Source organism: Centrocercus urophasianus, unplaced genomic scaffold, assembly GCF_019232065.1.
Source record: "Centrocercus urophasianus isolate 14NV4802_14NV808 unplaced genomic scaffold, USGS_Curo_1.0 seq_18, whole genome shotgun sequence".
NCBI lineage: Eukaryota > Metazoa > Chordata > Aves > Galliformes > Phasianidae > Centrocercus > Centrocercus urophasianus.
Window position 1 is genome coordinate 14,449,121 of NW_024884733.1, and position 26,774 is coordinate 14,475,894.

Genomic DNA, 26,774 nt, shown 5'->3' on the forward strand with positions numbered 1-26,774 from the left:
ACCAAAAAGGTCTTGAAACTCCACTTCTAAAAACCACCTGAAGCTGCAGAACTACCCAGAACTGGTTTCCAGAACAGCAGCATGTTCATGCATTTATTCCTAATGGTCTATGCAACCCAATCCTAATCCACAATTTTGTAGTTTATGGGCACAACATGTTCATTTTATGGGAACAGACCTGCTCTGCGCTGGAAGGCTTCCGGCAAGACTACGGCGTTAATTTAGAAGATGGCATTCTTCCCAAACAGTCATTATTAAACCAGCAACCCAATGTTACCTCCAACATCAAGGGGCAACGTGATGTTGGAGGCAAGACAGAACAAAGGTTCTGGCTCCAGCAATTGTAAGAGCTTTAGGGGCTGTTCTCTTCAGGGCAAGGAAATGCAGCCTGGCTCCAGTGCCTGTGGTTTTACTGACCCCAACCTCAGCTGCATTGTGTGGAAATGCACTGCTGCAGAGCTGCCACTTCTGCCCGGCTGAATTGCAGGAGCTATTTTCAGCATCTCTGCCAGATGCAACATCTCCCATGACTTTTATCGTGGAATGGGTGCTTGTTTGTAATCAGCCTGGAAAATCTGTTTCTGAGCTTAATTCCAGAGCTTTGTCTTCGTCGAGCTACAGAAACAACTTTACTCACTGATACAGCTTTCCCGCCCTCTAACAGCATGGGAAATTATTTGCTGTCCTGGGAAATTGGTCACAGCATAAGCCCTCAGGGTTTTGCAACATCAGTGCTTGATGCCACTGGTTTAAGTGCTGAACACACTGTACAAGCACAAGTGGCCAGCCTGAACTGGGAACATTTCTGCTAAAATAACCCATCATTCAGGGAACCTGAATGTAAGCTAATCAGCGGTCCAGGTGGCAATTTTAACAACTCACAGCAGTGGACAAGAGGTTAAAGCCAATGTTAAAAACACAACATTTTTTCTCAATTCTTTTGTGACTGGTAACATTAAGGACCATCTTAACATGTTCCTAACAAAAACAAAATAAAAACAAAAACAAACTTGCTTGAGAAATGTTTAATTTAAAGGCCCTCACAAAATTTACATCTGAAAAAAGAGAGCACCCAGGCTGTGAAGGGCACTGCTGCCAACCTTTGCCTTGCAGTGAGGCTCACTGGCCATTACAGCATTGCACCATGGTTGCACATGGCCTTACTGTCATTTGGGAATGCAATGTCTCACACAACACCTGTAACAAAACTGGGGCTAACACATCTTCAGAGCTCTTTTCCAAGGAATCTCAAACTTCAGTCCTCCTGAGCTGCTTGGCAATCAACACATGCAGGCAGAAGTCTGTCTTGGTATGCACTTCTGTAAACACATTTCTTATCTTTTGATTTGGCCCAAACAGCACATAAGCAGTTGCTGTCTGGCTCATGTTCCAGCTGTGCTGCATTAACTGGGAGGAGGATTACTGGAATCACCATCACTAACCTGTTGCTAAGTCTTGGCAAATGTTTGGCAGGAATGAGTTAGGGAACAGTCTTTCTGCATAAAGCAGGGTGACAGTCTTCAAGATATCCTGAGATTTCTTACCTCTGAGATTTTGTCTGAATCAATTGTTCTGGGATCACACAAGCCCCAGTGAGCCACCCTCAGCTCACTGCTGCTGTGCACTATGGGCTCTGCCATTCGCACTAGAACACCTCAGCAAATTCAAGGCTTTTATCCTCATCCTTAGCACCCTCACAGGTTCACATCCCACACACCTGACAGAAACCTCATTTTTGCATGATCACAAGCTACAGATTTACTCAGTATTGCCAGGTTCCTGCACACAGTTTACTGTCCTGAGAATGGGGGAGATGTGAAATCTAAAATTGTTCCTGCAAGGAGTCAGGATGTCAGCCAACATCACTGCTGTAGCAGCACCTAATTCGTCTGACCTGACTTTAAGAACAACAGTTCAATCATTGCCTTCACATAAATGTAACACCTTTACATTCTGTGTACATGGAATGACGTTAGAAAGAACAGCTATTTCCCTAAGATTTGTATTAAAACACAGTCCATTCACTAACATTGAAGAGGGGAGAATGGATCCCCTATGACCAGACATGAACAATAGCGTAGCAAATGGGGAAGCCCAGATGAGAGGGAGCAGCTCAAGACTGCAAAGCCATCTTTCTAGCAGCAGAGAGCCTTTGCTTAGTACAACATCTTCCAGCCTGCTCATAATGCAGTATCTCAGTTTGTGCCACAGGATGCACGTGCTCCAAAAGGACAACTTACTGGAAAACTGAAGGATCTTCTCAGAATTGTGTTGCAGAGGTGGAAACAAACAGAACAGGCATCTCCTATTTCCTCTTATCTAAAGGAACACAAACATTTTTCTTCCAGAGTCACAGGTACTGTGCAAACTGTGCAAAAATCTACTAGTCAAGTAAAAATGGTGGTACCTCATTTAAGTTATGTGTTAAGTAATGAAGAAACAATCCCACCCTTCTTGACATAATGTGTTGTAGTTAGAAGTGATACCTACAGAACTTACTAGGAGCTCCTTACATCTTCTCCTTAAATTTAGAGGCACCAGAGAGCAAGTTCAACATAAGACACTTGAAATCGGAGACTTCACTATGCAAGCATGTTTTCCCCCCCAGAAATAATAGATTAGAAGAAGATATGAACATCTTATTTATTAAATCAAATAGAAATGCAAAATATGTTTCACATGCCTTACATGGAAAAAAGATGAACTTCCAAGACCTTAAAGCAAGAGTGTGTCAGTTGACAGGCAGGAAATGGGAACATTATAAACAGTCACAGAGAGAGGAAGGACTGGGGAAGGAGGCGACCTGGGGAAGATGGGCAGTTCCTCCCCACGCTGAGAAAGTTCTCCTAAAAACAGGAATGGAGGTTATGATGAGTAAGCATCACAAGCCTGAAGTTAAAACACAATTATTTGGAGGAAGTTGCCTAAATGAGTACAACTGGCTAATAACTAGTCATACAGGGATCTAATTTATTCATACTGTACTCATATTAAGTGGGCTTATTTTTGAACAACAGTAGGGACACTAGGAGCATCAGAAACATCCAAAAAAGCTTTTTAAAAAAGCAGGGTCAGCCCATGGCTGCATTCTGTGAGACACTGCTATTAAATTAAGGGGAAAAAAAATTGAAAAATGTAGAAATAGTTCTAAACGTTTTAATTATTTTGCCATCTTCCAACTGTTCCTCCCTCCTATACACAACTTCTTGGAAACTGAAATGACAGTCAACAGTAAATACAATGCACACACCAACATTATATCCCACAGTTTTTCTAAGAGTCCAGCCATTTTAAAGTGATCTATGTGCAAAAAATTAACACGTGAAAGAGTTTCTTAAAAGCACAACAAAAAATCCGCTGCAGCCTTAACAACTCCTAGTCGAAAAAAAACAATCTGAAATTAGCACAAACATTTCCCAGTGCAGAAGAGATCAGTAACTGCAAGTGTTGTGCCAAATCTGTGCCTTGGTGCTGCAGAACTGTCAGCATCACAAGCTTACCAGCAGCTGGCAAGGAGAAAATAGACCGTACCTCCAAAGAAGTGGGAAAACCACCGTTCACTAACCAGTCTCCTGGTACACATAAAGATGTGGCATAAGTATGTATTCGGAGACTGCTACCTACAGCTGAGAACAGTCATCCTAGCATGACTGATAGTAAATGATTAACAATAAAATGTGCAAGAATCATAAGAGTAGTATTTAAATTATTTCTGACTGCTCAATGCCCCTAGGCCTAAACTATCCCCTCATTAAGAGTGGTGTAAGTCAGGGCAGCTCTGGTGAAGCTGCAGTAAAAATTGCTGTGCATGAGGATTTGTGTGTGAGAAGAACAGTCCCTTGAACATCAGACTAGTTCAGTCCTGACCGCACTACAATAGGGAATTGTGTTTAAACCATGAGTAATCGTGTAATCATCTCCCAGCATAGTACTTCTTTTCTGCAGACATGGAATGTAAATGGCCAGGATTTACAACTGATGATTTTGCAGATTTAATGGATTGTATTTCTTTCATGGTTCTGGCAACGTAATCTCAGTTTAAAAAACAAAAAACAAAAACAACAACACAAAAAACAAACAAACAAAAAAACCAACAAAAACCAACATCACCAAAATCAACCAAACAAAAAAATCCCACACTCACCGCTGTCTGCTTTTTTTCTTTATTTGATGACTCATCTGGCACACATTTAGGGTTCTCTAACAGTGCATAAATGTTCAAAAATCTCAAATTACTAGGGCTGGGGTAAGGGTATCCTACAGTTAAAGTCTATGTGTGGAAGATATGCTACAATAGGTGATAAAGCTAAATCACGTTTGGGTAATTCTAAGTCTCTGTCATTAGCCTGGAAAATAGAGCAGACAACCCTGTTCCTGGGCAAGGGCTGTGAAACAAAATAATCACTGACTCTTGTAAAACGTCTCGAGTTTCCCAGACGGAAACTCTGAAGAGAAGCAAAACACCAGCAATAAAGTCACCTGCTGTTTAATGACTCTCAGAAGTTATCGTGCAGAACAGTCAAACATCAAAACTATCCCCAACTTGGAAGGCCAGTGGCACTACTCTCCCTTTTACCACTCCCTGCTACTCAGGACAAAGCAGCCTTACGGAAGCTGGGGTAGAAGAGCCGTGGAACAAGACAGGTCCTCGCAGCTCTGAAGGAGTCACACTAAGTCATAGACAAATCTCATCCAAAACCATGAGGCCTTCAGAATGAAGAACGAGGGCAAACACATTAGGCCCCATGCAAACCACATACCTTTGTGCAGGAAAATGGTGGCTTCATTTGCTGAGAGTAGCTAAACACTAACAACACACCAACGTGTGTTTCAAGTGCTATTAGAACCGTCCCATATACAATACTTATCTTTGTTTTTCCTCCCACAATGCACTAAAGTAAATCCAGACCTTAAAGAATAACTTGCATAGTAAGAAAAGGTCATCAATTTAATCATTTACTTTAAGCAGGCAAGCAAATTTGTAAACATTCAAAAGCGGCAGCATCCAAGTTACAAACAATTTAAGGAAAAAAGAATTGAGATTATTAAGGTTCTCTTTATCCTCTCAAAAATTTTGGAAATAATCTTTTTAAAACACTGCAAACATTGAACACTCAGTTACACCTCTTATAATCCCACTACCAGTCTCGCCTTCCAAGGAAATCTGCTTTCTAAAAACGCATGGTCTCACAATAGCCACACTTTTTAGCATTTACTGTTTGGAAGTTAGCTACTTGAGCATTTCACCTCAGCTTAAATCCCATTAGCAAAGGGAATGCTTGTGTCTTGGTTCAATACCTCTTTAACTTCCAAGGGCAAAGTGTCAAAGAGGTGATCTTCCACGACAAGCCCACTTTTCCTGAGAAGCTGACACTGCCCCAACGTGGCTGGCAGACGGTCTAAGCAGTTTCCCTTCAGTTCCAGATGAGTCAGCTGCAACAGTTGACCAACTTTATCTGGGATTGAGGTAATACAGTTTTGTCCCAGACTCAAAGTCCTCAATTTAATGCATTTAAACAACTGTTTTGGCAAAACGTCGACTTTGTTTCCCGTGATGTGAAAATGCTGCAGATTTTGAAGCAAACTTATTTCCACTGGAATCACTGCAATTGAGTTGTAGCTTACATCTAAACATCTAAGTTTCTGTAAACTGAACACTGCGGCTGGTAAGGATTCGAGTTTGTTATTGGAGAGGTAAAGAGACTCTAAGTTCTTTACGTGGGTAATGGAGGAAGGAATGTTGACTATTTTATTGTGCCACAGCTTTAAACAAGTCAATCTTTTTAAGTGCTGGAAACTGATGATTTCTTCAATTGTGCGTATGCTATTTGATTTTAAATCCAGTTCCTGTAAGTTAGAGAGGCTGAAGATGGCATGGGGAATTCTCTCCAGTTCACAGTTCTGCAGTTCCAACTCCGCAACATTCATCATCTTCTTAAGGCTATTCAGTACCACAAGCTTAGTGCCGTCATTATGAATGACCAGTTTTGTCAGATGTGGTGCCACATCTGTGATATTGGGGGGGATTTTGGTCAAATTGCTCTTCACATGGAGAATTTTAAGGTGTCTCAACTCTCTGAGAGACTCAAGCCCTATCATTTTATTATTTTCAGAGTTCAAGTTGCCTATCAAGTACAATTCTCGGAGGTTTTTGAGCAAATACACCCACGCAGGAATTTCTGCGACATCTGTGAATTTTACATAAAGGCATCTCAAATGGTCCCGGAGGAAGCTGAAGGCAGTCTGCTCGACCTTTGCAGGGCAGTGGCACAGATGAAGTTCCTGAAGATTTGTCATCTGGGAGATTTTTGCTGGGATTTTCGCTTCAGGAATCAGCTCCAGTTTTAACACATCCAGATCCGTCAGATCAAAGACTGCATCAGGGACCCCCGATAGCATAAAAAGGTGCAATTCTTGCTTATCCTGGGCATTGCGGGAAACGTGCTGCCGCAGCTTTTCAAAAGTCCATTCGTGGTTTAAACTAATTTCACGTAGTTTGTTCTCACTTACCTCTGACAAGAAGACACCAAACCTTTTAGAATAAAGCTGGTCGTACTGATCTACCATATGCAAAAGAAAAGCAAAGTCATTTTTGACATCGGGAATATCACTGAAACTACTCTCTTCTCTGACCTTTTCAAAAGAATATTCTTTTAAGGGTATTCGGAACAGCCAGAAGAGTGTGTAGAGACAGATAAAACCATAGACACAAATGAGAGAAATATAGCTGATAAGCAGCTTCTTCAACATGTAAGCCATGTTGTGCGTACATTCAAACTGCGTGTAGCCAATCAGGTGTTCCACTTTTGGGTTGCAGATGTGTTCAAAACTAATGGTGTTGACAAAGTTTGCAGTATAGCAGAGAATAAATATGAACTTAAAAGTCTTGATGATAGTCTGGCCAACGTAGAGTTTGTAAATCAGATCGCTGTCCTCCACGTGAGCCCGGAACTTGCGGACCTTCTCAAACAGTGCTTTGGCTTGTTCTCCGTCTTTTTTATCTAAAATAGTGACACTGGGAACTTCAATCATTGGCTTGTCAGCTGAAAATTTGAAGCCAGACTTTGTTATCATGGGGGTGCTGGCACTTGGGCTTCCTTCATCACTGCTAGTGGAAACATACTTGGGCAGGGACTGGGCACCAGTTAACCTCTGTTTGTTCTCCTCAGAGTCCTCACATGCTGTTTCAGACAGTGCTTTTGTAGTCCAAGGGGATTCAAAGCACTTCCCTAATATGGACACAAAATGCTCAATTTTTGAGCAGGTCTTGGGATACTTGAACCAAAAATTGCTACTGACTATTAAAATAATGGTATGGATGAGAACAAGATAGGGAAAATACTTTGAATACCAAGGAAGAGCCAAATGATAGCACATCTGGTTAATAAATACATATTGCTGAAAATCCAAATTTGTTTTGCGGCCTGAAGAATCCTTCTGCTCCTTCTTCAGCTCCTGACTTGATTCAGTGGGTTGATACTGAGGAGAGGTAGCTCTGCTCAGAGGTACATCAGGTGTTACAGTAGGGGCACTTCCAAAAGAAACCGTTCTTGTTGATGCTTCTTCTCCTTGACCAGTGGTTGTTTCAACAGTGGTAAAGTCAGCCTTCCCTGATGTGCTGGGTTGTGCTTTTGAGTTTATAGTAGACTGCAAAACTGGCAAGCAGACCACCTGGTCTTTGGTCAATTGCATGGTTCCAGCAAAAATGGCAACCATTAACATCACAACCGCTAGATAATCCATAAATACATCCCACCATGGTTTCAGGATACGATAGGTTGGCTGGATGTCATTGAGCGATGCAACTTCTGCAAGGGTAAACATTCCTACAAGAAAACAAAAATGAAACCAGTGAGCAGGTTATTTTACCATTTGAAAAACAATCACACCATGGACATATAAGCTTCAAAAAATGTAAGTTTCCATTATATTTTGTTGGATATCACACGTTGTCTATCGTTTCACCCAATACGTTTCTCTAAAGGGATATGTACAGAAATGACTCATTATTTTAGCATCAAAACAGAAAGATTATCACGTCACAGTACAAGCACCGAGGCCTGGTATATGCAACTGAAATATTTAAGAGATCTGTAGCTGATATGTATTAGCAACAAACAGAAAAAACTGACTACCTTGTATAAAATCTGATTCTGTATTTTTACTGACTGATTTTTTATTTTGACTGCTTGGGTCTTTGAAGATATGAAATTCACCATTAACTGTTTTTGTAGTACCTTGTATTTAAAGTAGATAGCACTTGCTAGATGCTTTGCACATTGGTCATGACTCGCACGGCATCTTGTACCATCATGAGCAAGGCCTCTCATTTCTTTCTGTCTAACATAGTAACAGTCTATCTCCCACTTCTTGCTATTCAGCATCCACAATGACTACCAGATGGATTAGTCCCTCACCTTAAGTATCAACCCACAAGAGAATGTCTTGCCATTACTATGTGAAAACCCAGTACAATTTTATTTTAGGATGTTTTTTATGATGTTTTATACTGAGAAAGCTACGACGTAGTTACTGGATCAAATGGTAATGTATACAAATATTGTTTCCCCAATTAATGAATCATAAAACGTCCTGGATTGGAAGGAAACTTAAAGATCATCTAATTGTAACCCCTGCCATAAGCAGGACTGCCACCCACCAGTTCAGGCTGCCCAGGGCCTCATCCAGCCTGGTCTTGAGCACCTCCAGGGATGGGGCACCCACAGCTTCTCTGAGCAGCTGTGCCAGTGCCTCACCATCCTCTGAGTAAAAATATTTCCTCTTAATCTCTAATGTAAATCGCTTCTCTTCTACTTAGGGGAAAAACAATGTCCTCAATTTTATGGGGAAAATATATTTTTTATATCATTATCACAGTGTGGTGATGGTGAGCACTTGCAGATGCTCAGGAAAAGTCAAAATATTAAGAGGTACTCAGAACAATGGATCCAATACAGTACCTTGTTTTGGGCTTTCCTTATGCCAACACTGAATTTAGACTATTTTAAGTTTTTATTACCTGTTCTTCAAGCTCATTGACTGGAATATTCCTTGGATTTGATATGAAGCCTTTTCACTGCTAATTTTCACCTCCTTTTATGGGTGCCACATTGGGGTTGGGGTTTCACAACCAGCTGTAGGGATGGCATGGCTGAGTAAGAGGCAAACTTGGAAATCTGAGCCTGTGGTTGACTGCATGAGCTGTGACTCACTGTCCTGTGCCTTCTCCCCTCAAGGCCACTGTGGGCTCCATTTACAACATCAGTGCAAAAACTGTAAGCAGGCAACTCAGTAAGTACTATGCAGATGAAACGTCTGATTTTTCACAGTAAAAACACGTCCTCATGACACACAAGGCACCAAACAGACCTTGAGCATCAGCAGAAGACACAGAGATCTAGTTCCAAACTGTGGTTCCTGGAGAGAAGCTTTCAGTTTCTGATACGGAATGTAGGGACATAGTCTCCTTTTAAAATAGCACGTTAGTTCCGTGTTAGTAAGAACAAATTTTGACTCAAGCCTGTTACAGTACAATATGCAGGGCTGCACAGCTATACAAAATAAAGAAGACTTCTAACTTAAGCAAAACAATCTTTTCTCCAAAACCCGTCGTCTCCAGTTCTGTAAGCTGGATGACTCTCTAGGATAGCATTAGACTCCCCTAGCTCCAAATCCAATATCCCCATTCAGCCACTGAGGTGTTTCTCTCTAGAAAACATTTCTTTGATATAAGCTAATATAACTGTTCTAAGTGCAACTGCTTCTTCCTACCTCCTAAGGAGGAAAAATGCAAATTCTCAAAGCAGAGAAATGCTATCTCCCTTTCCACTGCTAAAACAATATTGAGCTCTAAAACTAAAACGACCTTGTTTAGTTTGAAATTATATAAATGTATCACAGAAAGATGCAACTGCAGTGAGAACTGACAATCACAATACAATCTAAGTTAGATGCTAAGTTAAATCAGCAACAGTGACAATTAAGTGCATAAGTCAAACTTTCATTAATCATAAGGCAAAGCTATAATAAAGCTCAGAATGTGATTAACCTGTTGAATTTTTCTAATTTACTCCAGACTATAAAATCTGAAACACAAAGTAAATGTGTTGGGTTTATTTCCTAATAAATATTTCAGCTTAAATACAGAAATTAGAGGAAAAGGAAGCAGCAGATTGGTATGTCACTTTAATGTTTATTTACATCCTACTTCTTCCTGTACTTATTGATAAAACTTCATCTTCTGACCCTGTAATTCACTGGCCCTCCTGTTTTAAGAGCATATTTAAAGTTAAAGCAAATTCAAAGTTAAAACAAACAAATAAAAACAGAATCACAACACATGAACCTCTTGTTTCACTCTCAGGTTCCCAAGACTCTGAACAAGAGCACTTTGTCTCAAGAAACAAGAAGATTCTTGAATTAGCTTTGTCACCACAACTGGTCAAGAATTCTTTAAGAATAAAAAAAAAAATAACAAAACAAAACCAACACACTTCTAGTTGTAAAGAAAAAAATAGTGCCCTGTCCAAAATCATTTGCTTCCTTCCCACAGGAAATTTTGGAGATGAAAAGTTTTCCCATAACTTTGCTTTCTTGCTTGTGATAAAGTCACCACAGAGCTCCACTTATTTCCTCTGTATATTTTACTCTCTTCCTACCAACTATTCCCACTTCCTTTGCTTTTCTACTTTTGCAGAATCCTATGAAGACAGCCAGTTGGGCCTGGATGTGCTGTGAACACAGTATGAACTGCCTCTAGCCAGGAGCAACAAGCACTAGCTGATCCACAGACAAGCTGCAACCACCACCACCATGGCACCATCCGGTCTTTGTGCCTCACACAAGGAACTAAATGAATGTATCCTGCACACACAGACATGTGTAGCATCTGCCCTACTTATCCATTTTATACTTTAGGCTAAGCAAATTGCTGTGGGAAGAGTTATGTGACTTAAAACTAACCGTATTTCAATCCAAAGGTAGAACTTCAGAGATGGTGTACCACACAATGCTCTGTGTGCATCATTAGCGATAACTGAAAAAGGAGAACGCAACAAAGGCAAAGGAGATTTCCAACAACAGAACAAGAGTTTCACAATGCCTTTTAAATGTGTAAAATGTATACACTCAAATGTATGGAAAAATACATTGCTGTTATTTGATAGTTGCATGATTAAGGAGGAGGATGGATTAACACCATTCAAACACACTGAGAAATAAAAGAACAAGAAAACCCACCACCAATGCATCCCCTACACCCTTCCACTCCACTTCTTCACCCCGAATTGCACCTCCACTCCTTCACCACATTATAATTTTGGAATTTGACTGAAACAAAACATATCATCTCTCTGACACAGACTGTAAATAAATTCCCCAACTGGAAATCATCATCTTTATGTAAAATATTGACCAGATTGACAGTAAATGAACAAGTAACAAAACACAATTCCTCTCAGGCTGCACACGCACACGTTAGGCTTCAGTATGCTGGAGACAGAAATAAGATTCTCACTTCATAGAACTAGTTTCAAATTAGTACCCATTTACAAAAATATGTTGGTTTTTTTTTTTAATCTTCAAAAATTCTGCCCCTCAAAGCTGGTTGTATAACACTCTAACCTACTTTTGGATGCTGCTATTTAAGTGTTTACACTCAATCTTCCTTGTTTATCAGCTCTTTGGAAGACTAGTGCTATACATCACTCCTACACAGATGGTTTTGTAATCAATGTGGTATTTGAGAAGCAGCATTAGCAGCCATAGTTTCCCTAACAATAAACTCTCAAATCATACCTCAGTCTTTGCTTGCTATAAATCACCAGGTCTGTTTAAGGATGACTTTCAAGACAGAAGTTCAACACTGCACTGCTGAGTAGCTCCTAAAAGCACCCAAAGGCCATTAACACAATTAAGTTGGCAATTACCACATGTGAGTTCTGTTTCCACAGAGCACAGAAAATGAACTACTTCCCATTCAGCCTGCTGTGCTATTCCTGAACAAGTCTTCTATGACAGGAGCTGCTTTGACCAGAAGTGCAAACTTAAGTTTTTAGTCACATTTATCCCAAGGCTTCAGGATGCAGGTGAGGGGCTCAGCCTCTTCCAGAATACGACTAGTCAGTTTCTGACCTTGAAAAGCTCAGAGAGATCCTAAGGTGAACGTCCAGCAACACTGAGCTCCTTGCTCACACTTTAGTAGCATCAGAAACCACAAAGGCTCTGAGAGAGAAGCCAGGAAAAGGAAATGAGCAGACAATGAGAGTGGCCCTCGAGCATCCCTCTGCATAGCCAGCAAAGAGCTTGCCATAACAAGCTGTGAGACAGCTCAGGTCTGACAATCACATACACTCTTACCATTCTGCAACAAGCCACCTAGCAGGGCAACAGGCAGGAATCTAGGAGAACTGATCAATGGAGGCTGGATCCAGCAGGAACTTATGCTTTTTATATCTGCAAGCAACAGTCCATGAGCACATAGAGCACTGACAGGCAATTTCTTCTCTAATGGAGAACATGAATCGTCTGCAGTATACATTTGTCTATAGAAACCTTAGAGCAGAGTAACAAATGGACCTTGAGGATGATGGCAAAACCACGCCTCAGCATAGCTGCACACACCCGTGCCAAACCTAGCTTGCTGCTAGAAACACCACCGCTTACATGATACCAGGAATTCAGCAAGATGCAAAAGCAAAATGGACATCTGGTAATTCCACCCTCCTTTTACCCAAGACAGATACATCACTAGTGATGGCAACAGTGACAGACAGGCAGGGAATCAAACTTGAAAAAGCATTTTCTCTTTTACCTAAGAACAAGAACAGTGAGCAGATGCTTCCTATCTCAGTTCACAGAATTCCTAACACAAACCCAAGCCAGTAATACCAACAAGACAGCTTAACTCGCGTGCACAAAACTCACAGTTCAATGCAAAGCACTTCTACTCAAATTGATAGTTTTGACTTAACCCACATGGACATAAAACATAGCAGTTACACAACACAGACCGTAATGGCTGCTTGCACTTCAGTGTTAAATGTTTAATTCCTTTATCCTTCCAAAATCTGCTATCCTCATATCTTGCCAGTGATGTTTCTGCAGTGCTTTCCTGACCACCATCAGAAGTGCAGAAACACAGCAAACATCTGGCACTTCTACTGGCCAGAGCACTTTGGGAATTTATCAAGATGCAGAAGCAAACTACACCAAAATAAAAGCACATCTGGTGATTCCAGTCCCTACAGACTGCTTTTAGTCCCTAAAAAAGTCCTTTCAGGAATTGGGAGAGAAAAAGACAAAAAGTATAATGAAATCTTATTTTTAGCTCAGAAATCTGAAAGACAAAACAAATCAATAAGTTAAGCACATATGTATGTCCTTGTGGCTACAAAGATTGTTATATAAAATTGCTTGATGTCAGGTAGAAACAGCACTCTGTGACTCATACAATTCCTCTGAAAAATATTCTTTTCTGGTCTACAGCCACACACACTGCCAGTCTGTCTCATCTTGTTGTGGATTTCACTAGGAACTGGGGCAACTTCAAAAGCTGTAAGAAATTAAACTTGGCACTGAGTTGCTCCTTTGGTGATTTTAAGCCACAGTCTGTGAAGATACAAATCTTAATACAGAAGATATTAGTACCTTTAACTACATACCCAAAACATACAGAAAGACTAGGAAGGAATGTCTACCAAAGAAAACAAAATGCATCACTGATATTCATGTTGCTGCAGGCTTTAAAAGCCCCTCTTCAGAGAGAAGCAACCCCTCCACTCTAACTCACAACACCTAGGAGTCTAGGTTTACTTCATTTCCAGACCACATTTCCATCAGAATGTAAGCAGGTTTACTGAGTAACTAACACCAGTTATTCTGAATGAATACTTTCCTTATTTTAGTTCTAATGGATGTGCCAGTGACCTTGCACTAGAACATTTACAGCACCTTCACAGAGATTCAGAGCCAAGAACAGACAAAAAGTTCCTTTAACGAAAGCACAGGGTCCATTGTTGCCTATCTGAGCTGGTTCATCTCTGCAGACAGAAGAGCAAACACAGACTCTCACTGGTTTACATATTAAACAGAACTTTCACATATGATTTGCACACACATGAAATACTGCAGTTAAAGTGCCCACACTGGCACTTTCATTAGCTAGAATTTATGTAGGAGAGGGTCACACTTTAACTGAAAAAAACTGAAAGAAAGGCAAATTAAAACACAAAGCTGCACGTAACACCAGTCTCCTACTCATGTATCAGAGTTCCTCTGTTCCTGCCAAGATCTGTACAAAGGTGTGCCAGCTCAGCTGAGAACCAGGGTACGAAAGCACATTTAACAGGACAAAATTCAAACTATGTTCCTAATTAAACATCATGCAGCTTCTTCTCTCCCCTGGGAGAAGTGACTTCCTCACTCAAACCAAGGAGTAGCTGTAAAGCCACATCGCAGAAAGTACTCTGGACAAACACTGAGCAGCCTCTCACACCCCTCTCCCCCTGCCCCACGTCCCCCATCCCATCCCACAGGCAGACACCTGACAGCAACAGATAGGCTGCTGCATCCCTACCTGCTCTTTATCAAGCAAATAAATCTTCTGTGCTTCAGGCATATTGGTCAGATGGGTAACAACGGTGATTTCTTGTGTAAGAACTTTAACAAGAGATGAATTGTGACTTATTAATGTCTCCACATTCCTGCCAAGCTTCCAATAGCTGAAACTTCAGTGGTTTCACGCCAGGACAAAATGCCTTCAGCTCCAGCATTTATCCTCCAAGAGATTTAAGATTACTATATTTCTTTTCCCTCGACTAAACTTAAGCTCCTTTCTGTAAGAGGTAAGTCATTTTCTTAAGTCCATTTAGTCCCATAATTGTTTGATTCAGGGTGTGTACTTCACTGTCAGTACTTAAGCATAAAAAAAGGAATTACACTACCACACATCACCTGGAGGCTGTCACTTTGAAATTTTGCTAATGGATTCACATCACCTCCTTTCTTTTTATGCTGGATTTTTTTCAAATCCCATTCAAAACGTTGCATTAAAAACAGAAAGAAATGTTCCAAAGGACTTGTAGACTGCAGCATAGCTACAAGCAAGCTTCCAGCTCTGCAAAAGGGTTTAGTAAAGCTCTATTGTGTTGCCTGCTGCCAATCACCAGCACCAACATAGCCATTCAGCCTCCAATTTAAATATTTACTATTGCTAAGTTTATGTTATGGTTTGACCCAAATGCTCCAGCTGAAATTGTAACCTCTGCACCGAGGGCTCTCCAGCAGCGAGCGGGCAGACAACCCTTGCCCCAGAATTCTTACAATCTAAAACTGATTATTTGTTAAGTGATGACATGTTCAGGGCTGTAAAATTCAAAGCAAGAAAACAAAAACCACCAGGCTTTCAGAAAAAAAAGTGAAATAACAGTGTTATTAAAAATAAAGTCAAATTTAATATTTAATGCACTATCTTTGCAAAGGCTAAACATTGCTACGCTTACAGACAGATCAGTTTATAGTTACCTCTTTTCTCTATACTTAGCCATCCTCCTTTCTACTGTTTGAGGATGATGAAAGAAAAGAATGCAGGAAAAAGGCATTAAATGTACCAACCCTTGAAACCTACCTTTTTCAGTCGCTTCTGCTGTATCAAGGACAATGAAAATTCGAGTACGTACTTCAATTTAACTCCAAATAAACAACATAAAAATACAGAAAGGAGAAATGTGACTCCAGCTAATCTGCGGGTATATCTCACTCCTGCTCCAGGGCGACATCCAGCTACCTGCTCAGCCCAGCACAAGTGAAAACACAAAGTACTTGCCTCCTGGAAAAGATGCCCCTCCACAACTCCTGCTTCTTTTCCTGTCCCTAGCACCTTGCCACCATTAATGCAGCCATGACCACATGTGCACAATAACCTTTGCAGCTGCCTTCACAGCCATCCAGTCACACACCATCCCACCGACTGACTCCTACAACAGATGTGTAAGCTGGTTGGCTGACCAAATGGGCAAATCAGGTCACAGATGCAGCTCTTCACTTTCTGCAGACAATGCTTTCCCCTCACCCCAGGTGCTCGATTCCTGAACTAGTTTTGGCAAGTTACTCATCCTTTATAGCAGCATAACTGCCACTCTCCAGCTGCTCTTGAAATAAAAGGAAAGTAGTCCTCTTGTTGGAGGAAAACACATTAGTCAGGTCTTTGTTGTTGCCACTGTTTCCACACATAGCCAAACCAGGTAACTTTCTCAGTGAGCCCAAAAGGCCCTGAGAAAGCTCGAGTACACAGCAAGGCAATCTCACCATGCAGCATTAGCATCACACTGAGCTGGAAGGAAGGTTCTCCTCTCTTAAATTGTCTTCTAGCCCTTCCATCAGCACGCCAAGATTTTGGAAAGCAGGGCAAAGGCAGAAAGCCTGTGCTTGTGCTAGTACCTTATGGCTGATCTCGGAGTCCTGGCTCTGACTGCGCCTCCCATAATGCAAGGACTCTGCAGAGAGGTGCCACCAACCTCTTGCTGGTCTTGTGTCCTGTACAAGGTGACAACCTGGGACTTGTCCCAAGAAAAACTGCTCTGTAACTTCACTTCCAGCAATATTTCTAGAATCATGTACCATAGAATCATAGAATATCCCAAGTTGGAAGGCAACCACTAGGTTCATTGAGTCCAACTCCTGGCTTCATCCAAACTTCAAACCTGATCTCTGAGAGCAGTGTCCAAATGCTTCTTGAACTCAAGCAGCTGGTGCCACAACCACTGCCCTGTGGAGCCTGTCCCAGTGGCCAACCACCCTGGTGAAAGTGCAAAACCTTTTACTATTATTCAGTCTGGCCCTTCCCTGATGCAGCTCTGTGCCACAGGCACACACAGTCATACCTGATGCCCCCTAAGTGGTGGGGTGGCACAGCCACATACCTCACTTAGCATGAAATAGCCTGGAGGCATCCTATGACTATCAGGAGACATGCAGGGGTTACTTCAGTGCTCTGTTTACATCTGAAATCAATAACTCAACAAGAAGTAAACACCAAATGGCCAAAAAGTGCCCATACAGTGACCTCAATCACATTTTTCAAGTAGTCTTAAATACCACCAGATCCATTTCTTATGTTTGACTGGTACTTTTTTAACATGAATCCAGTGAAGAACATCAGGACAACCAGCCAGTTGCTTTGTATGTTCCTACTATCTCCTCTGCACACATGGATAGCTGCCTGTGAATGCAGGTGTACTGCAATAATATACATATGACTACGTTCCCATAATCATCAGTCATGGCCAAACCAAACCATGAAACCATCTATTTCCTTTATCCCAAAGTTCTGCAACAACTTGCCTTTGACCAAGAATATACATATCTTTTTTCATATGCATGCATGTATATATATATAGATACACGCACACACAGAGGTTGCTCTAAAAGTAATGCCTCCTATTTATTTTCCATAGAAACTACAATAAAGAGCACAATAACTTTATTTGATAGAACAAATTCTCAGCTACAAGACGTTATTTTTCAACATAGTCACCACCATTAACTACACATCTTTGCCAGCAATGAACAAGAGCTTGCATGCCATGCTCGTAAAAATCTGCACCAGTGGAAGTGACCCATTGTTCCGCAGCTGCTATGACAGCATTGTTGCTGAGAAAACGTTGCCCACACAGTCTATCCTTCATCAGCCTGATGAGACAGAAGCCAGAGGGCAACAAATCCAGACTGTATGGTGGGTGTGGTAGGACAGTCCAGACAAGACAGGCAATGTGCTCTATGGTCTTCAAACTGATATGGAGCCTGGCATTACTGCGATGCAAAGAGAAAGTTGTCTTCTTATCTGGCCAGACACTGGAAGTTTGAGCCTTCAGCTTGGTCAGTATTGTGATATAGCAGTCAGTGATGACGGTTTGTTCAAGTTCCAGGAAATCCAGAAGGATTACCCATTTCCTATCCCAAAAGACAGTACACATCATTTTACCCACTACGACCTATGTCTTGAAATTTTTCTGCAATGGGGAATTCACACATCACCACTCTATAGACTGCCATTTTGACTCCAGCTTGTAGTGGTGACATCACATCTCAATACCAGTAATGGTGCAATCCAAGATCACATTCAACTTCACATTGGTTCAATAGGCCTGTCAAACTTGCACACAGTATTCTTCCTGTTTCTGTGTGAGCGTTGCCAGGACCCACATAGCTCAAACTTTGCAACATTCTAATGTTGCCACTATTGTTTTCAATGCACTGAAGTGAATATTCAGCTCCTTACACAGTTCCCTGGTTGTAACCTGCTGATTCACATAGATGAGCTGATCAAGATGCTCTTCATTTTGTAGTGTGACAGCTATGCGCAGCCACCCAGAACATGGCTTGTCTTTCACACTGTTGCCACCATTGCTGAAATGCAACACTCTCTGCCTCACTGCACTCATATTCACTGTCTGGTCTCCATAAACATCCAATAAGCATCAAGGAATGTCAGTGGGTGCCATTTTTCCCACATGGAGGAACTCAATTTACATTTGCATATGCACTCCTAAGTTAGACGCCATTTTGCCAGGGCGCTCCTCTGATGCCATCTGTCACATGGTAACAACATGCAATGGGATACTGGCAGGAAGGTTCAATCTCTACTGCAAGCTGCAGAAGCTGCAGGGTTTTTTTGCACATGGACACAGCCATATCCACGCTCACAGTAAACTGATTCTGGACCTCAAGGCCTTTACAGGAATACCAAAGTTAAATCACGTATAAGCAGGCACAGTATGGCTGCTATTCTTGATTTGAATTGGAGAAAGGGAAAAGCCAGTACAACAGCTGGTTATCAGTCAGACAAGCATCTTTCTTTAACTTTAGTGGAAAGTTGATGCCTTGTCCCAGAATAGGCTTACTGGCTCGCTGTGTTGCTTGCTCTGACATGAGAGTCAGAGTTACCACTGGGTTAAAACATTCTTTATATAACAGACCTTTATGGCAATCCTCTTCCTGACTCATGAGGGGCATCCTCCCTCTGTCTCATTACTCCAAGCATCAGATGCCTTTCACAATGGTGGCACTGTATGCTCTGTGCTCCTTATCCTATCCCTTTTTGCAGGGCTCGGACCTGGGTCTTGGTCAGAGTTCCTTGGTAATCAAACAAAAAAATCATAACTTTTAGACAAACATCTACACACTGCTAGTACTTAATACTTGAACTGCATAAAAGATTCAATTTCCCATTCTGTATCAAGGCCTTACACTGTGCAATCCAAGTATCCTGCCTCTGAAAGATTACAGCCCGAAAGTTCAGTTGAATTGCACCAGATTTCATATTGTATAACATGTCAGGATGATTGAGGGAGGCAACAGTTTCAAGCTTGACTGGCTGTAAAAGGAAGAACCTTTAAGTCTATGCCATGGGTTAGAAACAAAATCCTTTTATCTTCTATATTAGCAACATTTTGATCACCAGAAAAGTCACAAATTAAGACATTCAAAAAGAGTTTTAAAATGTTAGCAATGTGCTGGAATTACTCCTTATCGCGTGACTATTTCATGACATGATTTAGCAAAGATTTCACAGCAGGACATAACCTAGTAGAAAATTCTGCTATTTACATACACACACATTTTACAGCTGGGAACTCTTCCTCATATCAGTATGTTCCCTGTGGTTCAAAAGTAAGCCTGCAACAGTGCTCACTCACCCCATCCACACCAGAACCCTTTATCTAGCTATGTGAGCAGCTGCATATATTTTTCAGCAGCACAAGGGCCTCACAGGCTGCAGCCATGCTTTTCAAGCAAAAAGCATAGATGAGGTTTCCACTTTTGCTTAATCTGGGAATAAGAGCTCTTAGACCGCAGCATAGGTTTTGTGCTGAAGCAGTGCCAAATCATTGATTCATGTGTTGTCAAATTAAGTTAGACAGATTGTAATAAAGCTTTACTTCCATCCCTATAAAGAGAAGATACAATTGGCTGTACACATACAAAAGATGTACAAACAAAATGAGTAATCGTGAAGTAGCTTTAAAACAAAAACAAAACCCCCACCAAAAGTCAGAACTCTCATGGAAGTAAATGCCAACAGACTTAGACTACAGGATCTTAGTTATATAAATAAGAGTAATAATGAGTCATTTATTAAGTAATCTTTACTGTCTTCAGTCAGCACACACAAAAAGAAATGTGATGATGGCACATTTGAAATTAGCCAGTTACATACAATAACCTCTTTCTTCTGAGTTGCTGCTTGTGAATAGCTGTAATTTGAACAGAGATCTGAATAAAAATCCCTCTACCCCCTCACTGTATAACACAGAATCAAAATGAAAGTTTTACTGCAATGAGCAAAAGGCTTAACACGAAAAATTCAAGCTTTCAATGTTGAGCTTGCATTTAAGCTTTACAATTAGCAGTGCTGCAATTCTATTGAGGAAGGCAAAGGTCAGCAAGGGACCATCAGGGCAAACTCAGATTCTCCTATTACACACCAAGGCTATAGCCACCAGCCTGCCCTGAGACAGCTGTCTCTGTCAAAGCCACAACAGGCCACAGGCCTGATCCTCCAGCTCTTAGACAAGGTCTCCCAGCCAAATGTAACACCATCTCACAGATCAACACAGGCCAAACTATTTCTTCCTAGTAATTTAAGTCACTGAAAACCACACGGTATAAAATTATGAATTACCACAACCATACGCTAGAAACCAACGTGGCCAACATATTAGCAAAGTACAGTTATTTCTCTATAAATTAAAGCCAAGGGATTTCTAGTGTGTTTTTTTTTTTCTTCTAATACACAAAACCAGATTGCCAGAAGCATGTTCCTTGGTAGAAGCCCAAAGATCACTTGAAAGTCTCAATTTTCAAGATGTCTTAAGACTACATAACTTATTTCATTACTTCCTGCTCACAAACAAAATACAAAAGCAACTTCAGCTTCCTCTGTGATCTGCTTTGACTCTTGGAACTCCTGTGGGCAGACAAGAACACCAAGAACATGAATACTGCTCATCTTTGGCATTAACTGAATATCTTTAATTTACAATTTACAATTACACTATAAAATACATGCACACACAAATGTCTCTTGGATCCAGCCATCTTTCCACAGTTAGCAAATGATGCAATTCATGCAATCATCACAGTCCAGATCAGACCAGTGACACTGTAAGACATCATGCAAGCAATACAATAGCACGTACTGAACAACTACTGAAAACCCATTTAACAAATAAAATCCATCTCATAAAAAAAAATCCCACAGGAGTCTTTTGCTCCAGCACATCATTTGTGCTTCAGACTCGGCATTTCAAAACAGAGTTTTCTTCAACAAAGAATTTAACTTGTGGTGGAGTGACTGTACACAGGGAGAAATGCAGCCTTCATATAAGAGCCACAAAACATCACACTCAGCCTATGATTATTGATGCTGCTTTTCAGAGCACCTATGACTTCAGCTGTATTTCCCTCTGTTCAAAGTTCCACCTTCCCTGCTTGACTGCCAAAGGATACCAATCCAAGCTCGACAGGCAGCCCAAGGAGGTATTACTACTAAGGTGTTCATTTCATCCTAACACAGATTGTCAAAGCAAGTCCTCTCACGGATCCCATTTGGGCCAGGAATGGCATGACCACTCCTATAACCAATCCTACCCGTAAGAACAGAGAGGCTGGAGAGTTTGATGTCCTGCATTCGCTGAAATTTAAACCTTCACAAGGCATTATGCCTGCACCTATACCTGCCTGCCAAGGTTTTCTGCCCAGTAGTAGCTACCAGATGCAATTGTCATAAACAAAGCTATGGTTGTGCGCATGCATGCCTGCATATACCCTTGGGAGGAAAAATAAAGGAAAAAAAAGTAGAGCAATGAAGTTGGAAACATTTTTAACTCCATTTAAGAAAAGACAGAAGCTTTCTCCAAAGCAAATGTAAGAGGCAGTTAATGATGGAATCTGGAGACTTTTGCTTATCGAAAAACACAGCCAGGCCTTCTTCCTTCCACATCTTAAATCTTGTTCCTTCACTCCCTTTCCTTCATTCACTTGTAAAGACATCAATCTTCAAAATAAAGACTGTGCAGTTTTTCTGTAGATCAATTACTTTAAATACAATGGAGTGACACTGTACAATACCATGACCAAAACGCTGAATGCTCAGAACCAGTTTGTTACTCTGACACAAGTATCCTGTTTGTGTATCAGCATCTGTGCCCTGAAATCAGAGGCACAACAACACATTTCACGCAGGGTGAGTTCTGCCTTTATCACCAGCTCCTATTCACACACACACCCTCAGTGCTCCTGAAGCCACCATTATGCTCCTTCTCATATTAAATTTAGAAACAGATCTCTGAATCACTAGTTCCTGTTGTTGGGAGTAGCTAGAAACAGATGTTACAGCAAAATAAGTTTCCTAGCAAACAGTTATAAAATAATCTGTCCACTATGTTAGACCCCATTGTTGCCAATTGTTTTTAAACCTTAAAACAAGAATTTATAAATTCACGTTATTCACAGAATAAACAAACAATTTCATTCTCTGAGATCTCTAATCCTTTCTAGGATCAAATTAACTCCTACCCATAATGATAGCATGTGGCAGAGAGATCCAGAAGTTAACCATCCACTATGGAAAAAAACTTGGAACAAAACAAAAAAATCTGTTGTCTATAATCTCATTACTCAAAGGCCTCCCATTACACATGTTCTATTCATTCTACTTGTCTCTGTCACTCCTCTTCAACAGGAGGAGCAAAAAGATCAGTCATACTACCTCACAAGAGATGAGCAGCACAAAGATTCCAAATCTGGTCATATGTAAGGAGGATCAACTCCAGGTGCAGGAGAGCACAGTTTGCACAGAGTTGCACACAAGCTCATCCACCTTGCAGACAGGAATTACTTCGTGGCATGAGGGTCCATCAGATGCCATACCGTGTGGTTAAGAAACTTCATAATCACTTGTGGACCATAGTTTCTTCCATGGCTCTCAGAATACCTAACATAAGACCTACTGGAGGCACTATGCACGCATATGCTTCACGTGTATTAATAGATACGTGCAATATGTATGCTACCAAGCAATGCCAGCTGGAGCTTAGTTATTTCAGCATATGAGGAACATCTTACTTATCATTTATGAATTACTGAAGCCAAGGGGACAACAGAGACCACTGCACTCTTATTATTGCTGCATTTAGCCCTGAAGACTAAGTTAAAATGTACACAAAATCTTTGTTTGCCTAACGTAACACTTCCACAGAATCACAGAATTGTAGAGATTGGAAGAGATTCTGGAGATCATCTAGCTCCAAGCCTTGCTTTCCTTACAGGGGAGCATCCAGGTGGATTTTGAATATGTCTGGAGGAGATTCCACAACCTCCCTAGGCAGCCTGTTTCAGTGCTCTGTACAAAGAAGCTGCTCCAACTTTATAATCATACACAACTCCAGCACTGCTCTCATCTCCTGTTGCCCACTGCTCCAACTCACTTGCACGCACACAGTGCAAAATCCTCTGAATAAACAGCCTTGCCCTCACTTACGGCACTGCCTACCGCAACAAGACCTGCTGGCTGTATCAGCACGGACCCTGTCCTGTCTCCAGACACATGATGAAAAGTTTCAATAGAGTTTCGCCTCATTTCAACCCCTTAAGACAGATTTCTGGAAGCATTCACATCTGATAATGATTCACCACCAGTGACTAACTGTTAAATGCCAGTTAGTCAGTTCTTAGTTCATTTACTTCTGCAAAATAGCACATGCTCTAACATGCCTGAACAGGAGCCTCGGAGGGGGACACTGAAGTCTGAGCTGGCTATCCCAGCTGTTGTTGATGAAGGGAAGTACAGGTAGCAGAAGGATGGAGACAGGTTGCAGCAGTGTCCTGCAAGGGAAGGACCATCTTCCTGCAGCTGTATCACATGCCTTTGGAAGGTGTACCTGTCTTACATCTCACACAAATCCCTTTCAAGTCAAATCTGGTTTCCAGAATGTCACTAAGATGTGTTTCCCATGAAGTGATGTCGATTGGCATTAAACTGTATAACGTTGTGGGGTTGTTTTTTTTTTTGTTTGGTTGGTTTTTTTAATCAACTGAACACTGCTTTAACTTTTCCAGTACCTTGATGAAGATTAACGTCAGCCTGTCTGGAACACAGCTAACACAGTCACCTACCCTCCCCTTCTCTACTCTGCCACTGTTAATTTTAAGACCCTCTGTGTCAATAGTTATTAAAAGATTGTTGTCTGCAGGCCCACAAACTTTTCAGTACACTATTTTTAACAGCTGAGTTGCAGCACTGCTGATTTGCATTCTATCCCTAGAATATCAAATCCTTATGATGGATTTAAAGAAACTCATCTTCTGTTAGAATGACACAATATCACATTCTGCACCTTCACGAATACAAAGAAGTATTAAAGGATATTTATATGGCTTTTTTGCATGATCTGTTTCATTATCTTCATCAAGTGACTTGAATTCTGTTTCCTAATGCTTAAAATGTAAAATAGAAGCAGAGTTAAGTCCCTTACTTACTAATTTCTAATGTTCATTGATTCTCATGTATCCATTGTCCCCTTCATTGTTGCATTATGTTTTGAAAAGTCTAGATGTACCCAGAAGCAAGAGGTCTGTTAGCCTAGTTGGTTGGGGTTTTTTTCCTTGTTTTCTTAAACCAGAATTTCAGCTTTTTGGTCATTTCAAGTACTCTCAGAGATCTCTGTTTTCCATTCACACTTTTCTTCCTACAGTAACACTAAGTTCAACTTCATGACAGCTGTGCTCTTTTGAGGCATCAAATACACATTTCCTTGGGGTTGCTTCTGTTTATCTATGCTGTACATAAGTAAGTCTGGGAGTAACAACACAAAACCAACAAGAATGCACAAAGGGAGGTTTGATGGTTAGCCACTTTAGATACCTACAAAAAGAGAAAAAATGTATATATGTGTATTTGTTTGTCATGTTCTTTAACTGTAAAGGTAAGGCATTCAGCAAGTCACCAATTTGATGAGTCAACCAAAGAGGACAACGCACACATTCAGGCCTTTCCTCACCAGCCTGAGGTTAAGAGCTTATGCACACTAGCAGCCATCTGCTGCTTTTCTGACGAACGATGCAAAAGGAACTGCCCTCAGTCCTATTCTCAGAGCAGCACTACCACAGAAACTACTGTGTGACAGTCTCAATCGAGAAGAAAGGCAACACAAAGCACACACATTCTGTGTGTAGATGAAAGATTCCTCATCTGCTCAAGGGAGAAGCATCCATCCTCTGCCCAGATTTGCACATGCGGTGGATTAAACCTTAGTACAGAATCAATCCTTAGCCTCTAGGACCAAGTCTTTAATAGGGCAATAAAACTTAATATATTCAGCAAGGAAACCACAACATTTGGTTTTGTAATTGCCACTATAGCAGGAAAAACATTCAGAACCTTCCAGTCTCCAGCATAACTGGATTTAAATAAACATGCTAACTATTCATATCCAATAAATCCTAAAGCACGGCAATAGTCTATAGAGATAATTCTGCGCTGCAGCACACATGGACTTCTCTCATAATCCAGAGCCCCACATGACACCTATAAGCACCTACTTATAAGCATTTAGTTAGAGCAGAAATTCATTATGATGTTTAATAATTGCCTACACTCAGTAGCCAAAAAGGAAATAAACTAGGTGCTGCTGCACAGACACCACAGCTTATTTTAAACAACCAAAAATGACAAAGGAAAAATTCATACAGTAGTTCAGCCTTTCACCCTTCCTATTAAAGCAGCAGAAGGAAAGGGAAGCTGAAGGAGGGGAAAAGAGATTGCAGCAGTATACTCATAAGCAAAATGGAGAGGCCTGTCCTTACCTTCTGCAACAAATTATCCCAACATTAGGCAGCATCAGTAATCACACAGTTAATGATGGTTTTAAGAAGTCATAACAATGTTTCAAAGGTCTGCTGCAAAGACTGAAGTCAGTCCACATTCCTCTCGTAATTTCTGCTTAAGGTTAGCTGAGCCAGAAGGAGTTGCCTGAATATTAAAGTCAGATGAAAGAACAGAGTGCCTTTAAAACGTAAGTACTATTCTTGAGCAGTAATGCTCCTATGTCCAAATAAACCTTCCCAAATCCTTACCAGCAGCCTTCCTGTGTAACACAATCCACTTTGAGGCTTTGTCTGCACAAAGCTCTTTGGATTACTTCTTAAGAGACAAAAAGCATATAAATTAAAAAATGGATTGGTTAAACTGCTTCAGACCCTCTTCATTCTTGTTCAGAATCAGAGTAACTCTCTCAATTATTCTGCCTTGGACATAAAGCAACCTATGTGAAATTCACACCTTGGACCGACTTGAATAATCTCTCAATGGCCTGTGAAGGCAAGCCCTTAACTCCAGAACCACACACTGGATTTACTGGGGAATAACCATTCAAAATACCTCCCCAGGGAGATGGGCCCAGACAACACAATGCACCATGCTGCTGGTTCAACACCAAATCAGCCTAAGAATGCAAGAAACCATGCAACCATAACAACAAGCTTGAATTCTGGTAAATGAGTACAAGACTCTGTATTTGTCAGGTTTGTTTTAGAGAAGGGATTTCCAACAGGCACCTAGCCTTAGTTCCAGAAGCCTCTTATTCTGACACAGTTTTCTGAGATTTCTCCATTCCTTCCTTCCCCATCCCCACCCCTACCCTGCAAACGGCGTCCCTCAACTCCTTCCTCTCACGACCCACCCTGCTGAAAGCCCAGCCTGCCACGCAACAGCTGAC

At 41.1% G+C, this 26,774-nt stretch overlaps 1 protein-coding gene across 4 annotated transcripts in view; it reads right to left on the reverse strand.

Annotated features, from left to right (window-relative positions):
* Positions 1 to 4,147: 4,147 nt before the first annotated feature.
* Positions 4,148 to 26,774, reverse strand: part of LRRC8D (leucine rich repeat containing 8 VRAC subunit D) — a 44,431-nt gene continuing 21,804 nt past the window's right edge. For 3 of the 4 annotated variants that reach the window (XM_042819570.1, XM_042819572.1, XM_042819571.1), the window contains exon 3: positions 4,148 to 7,826. In XM_042819570.1, the coding sequence (XP_042675504.1) occupies positions 5,254 to 7,824 (2,571 nt within the window). In that variant the 5' untranslated portion in view covers positions 7,825 to 7,826 and the 3' untranslated portion in view covers positions 4,148 to 5,253. Of the gene's footprint in view, positions 7,827 to 10,962; positions 10,984 to 26,774 lie in introns of those variants that run through there. The other variant, XM_042819573.1, reaches the window with a different exon arrangement.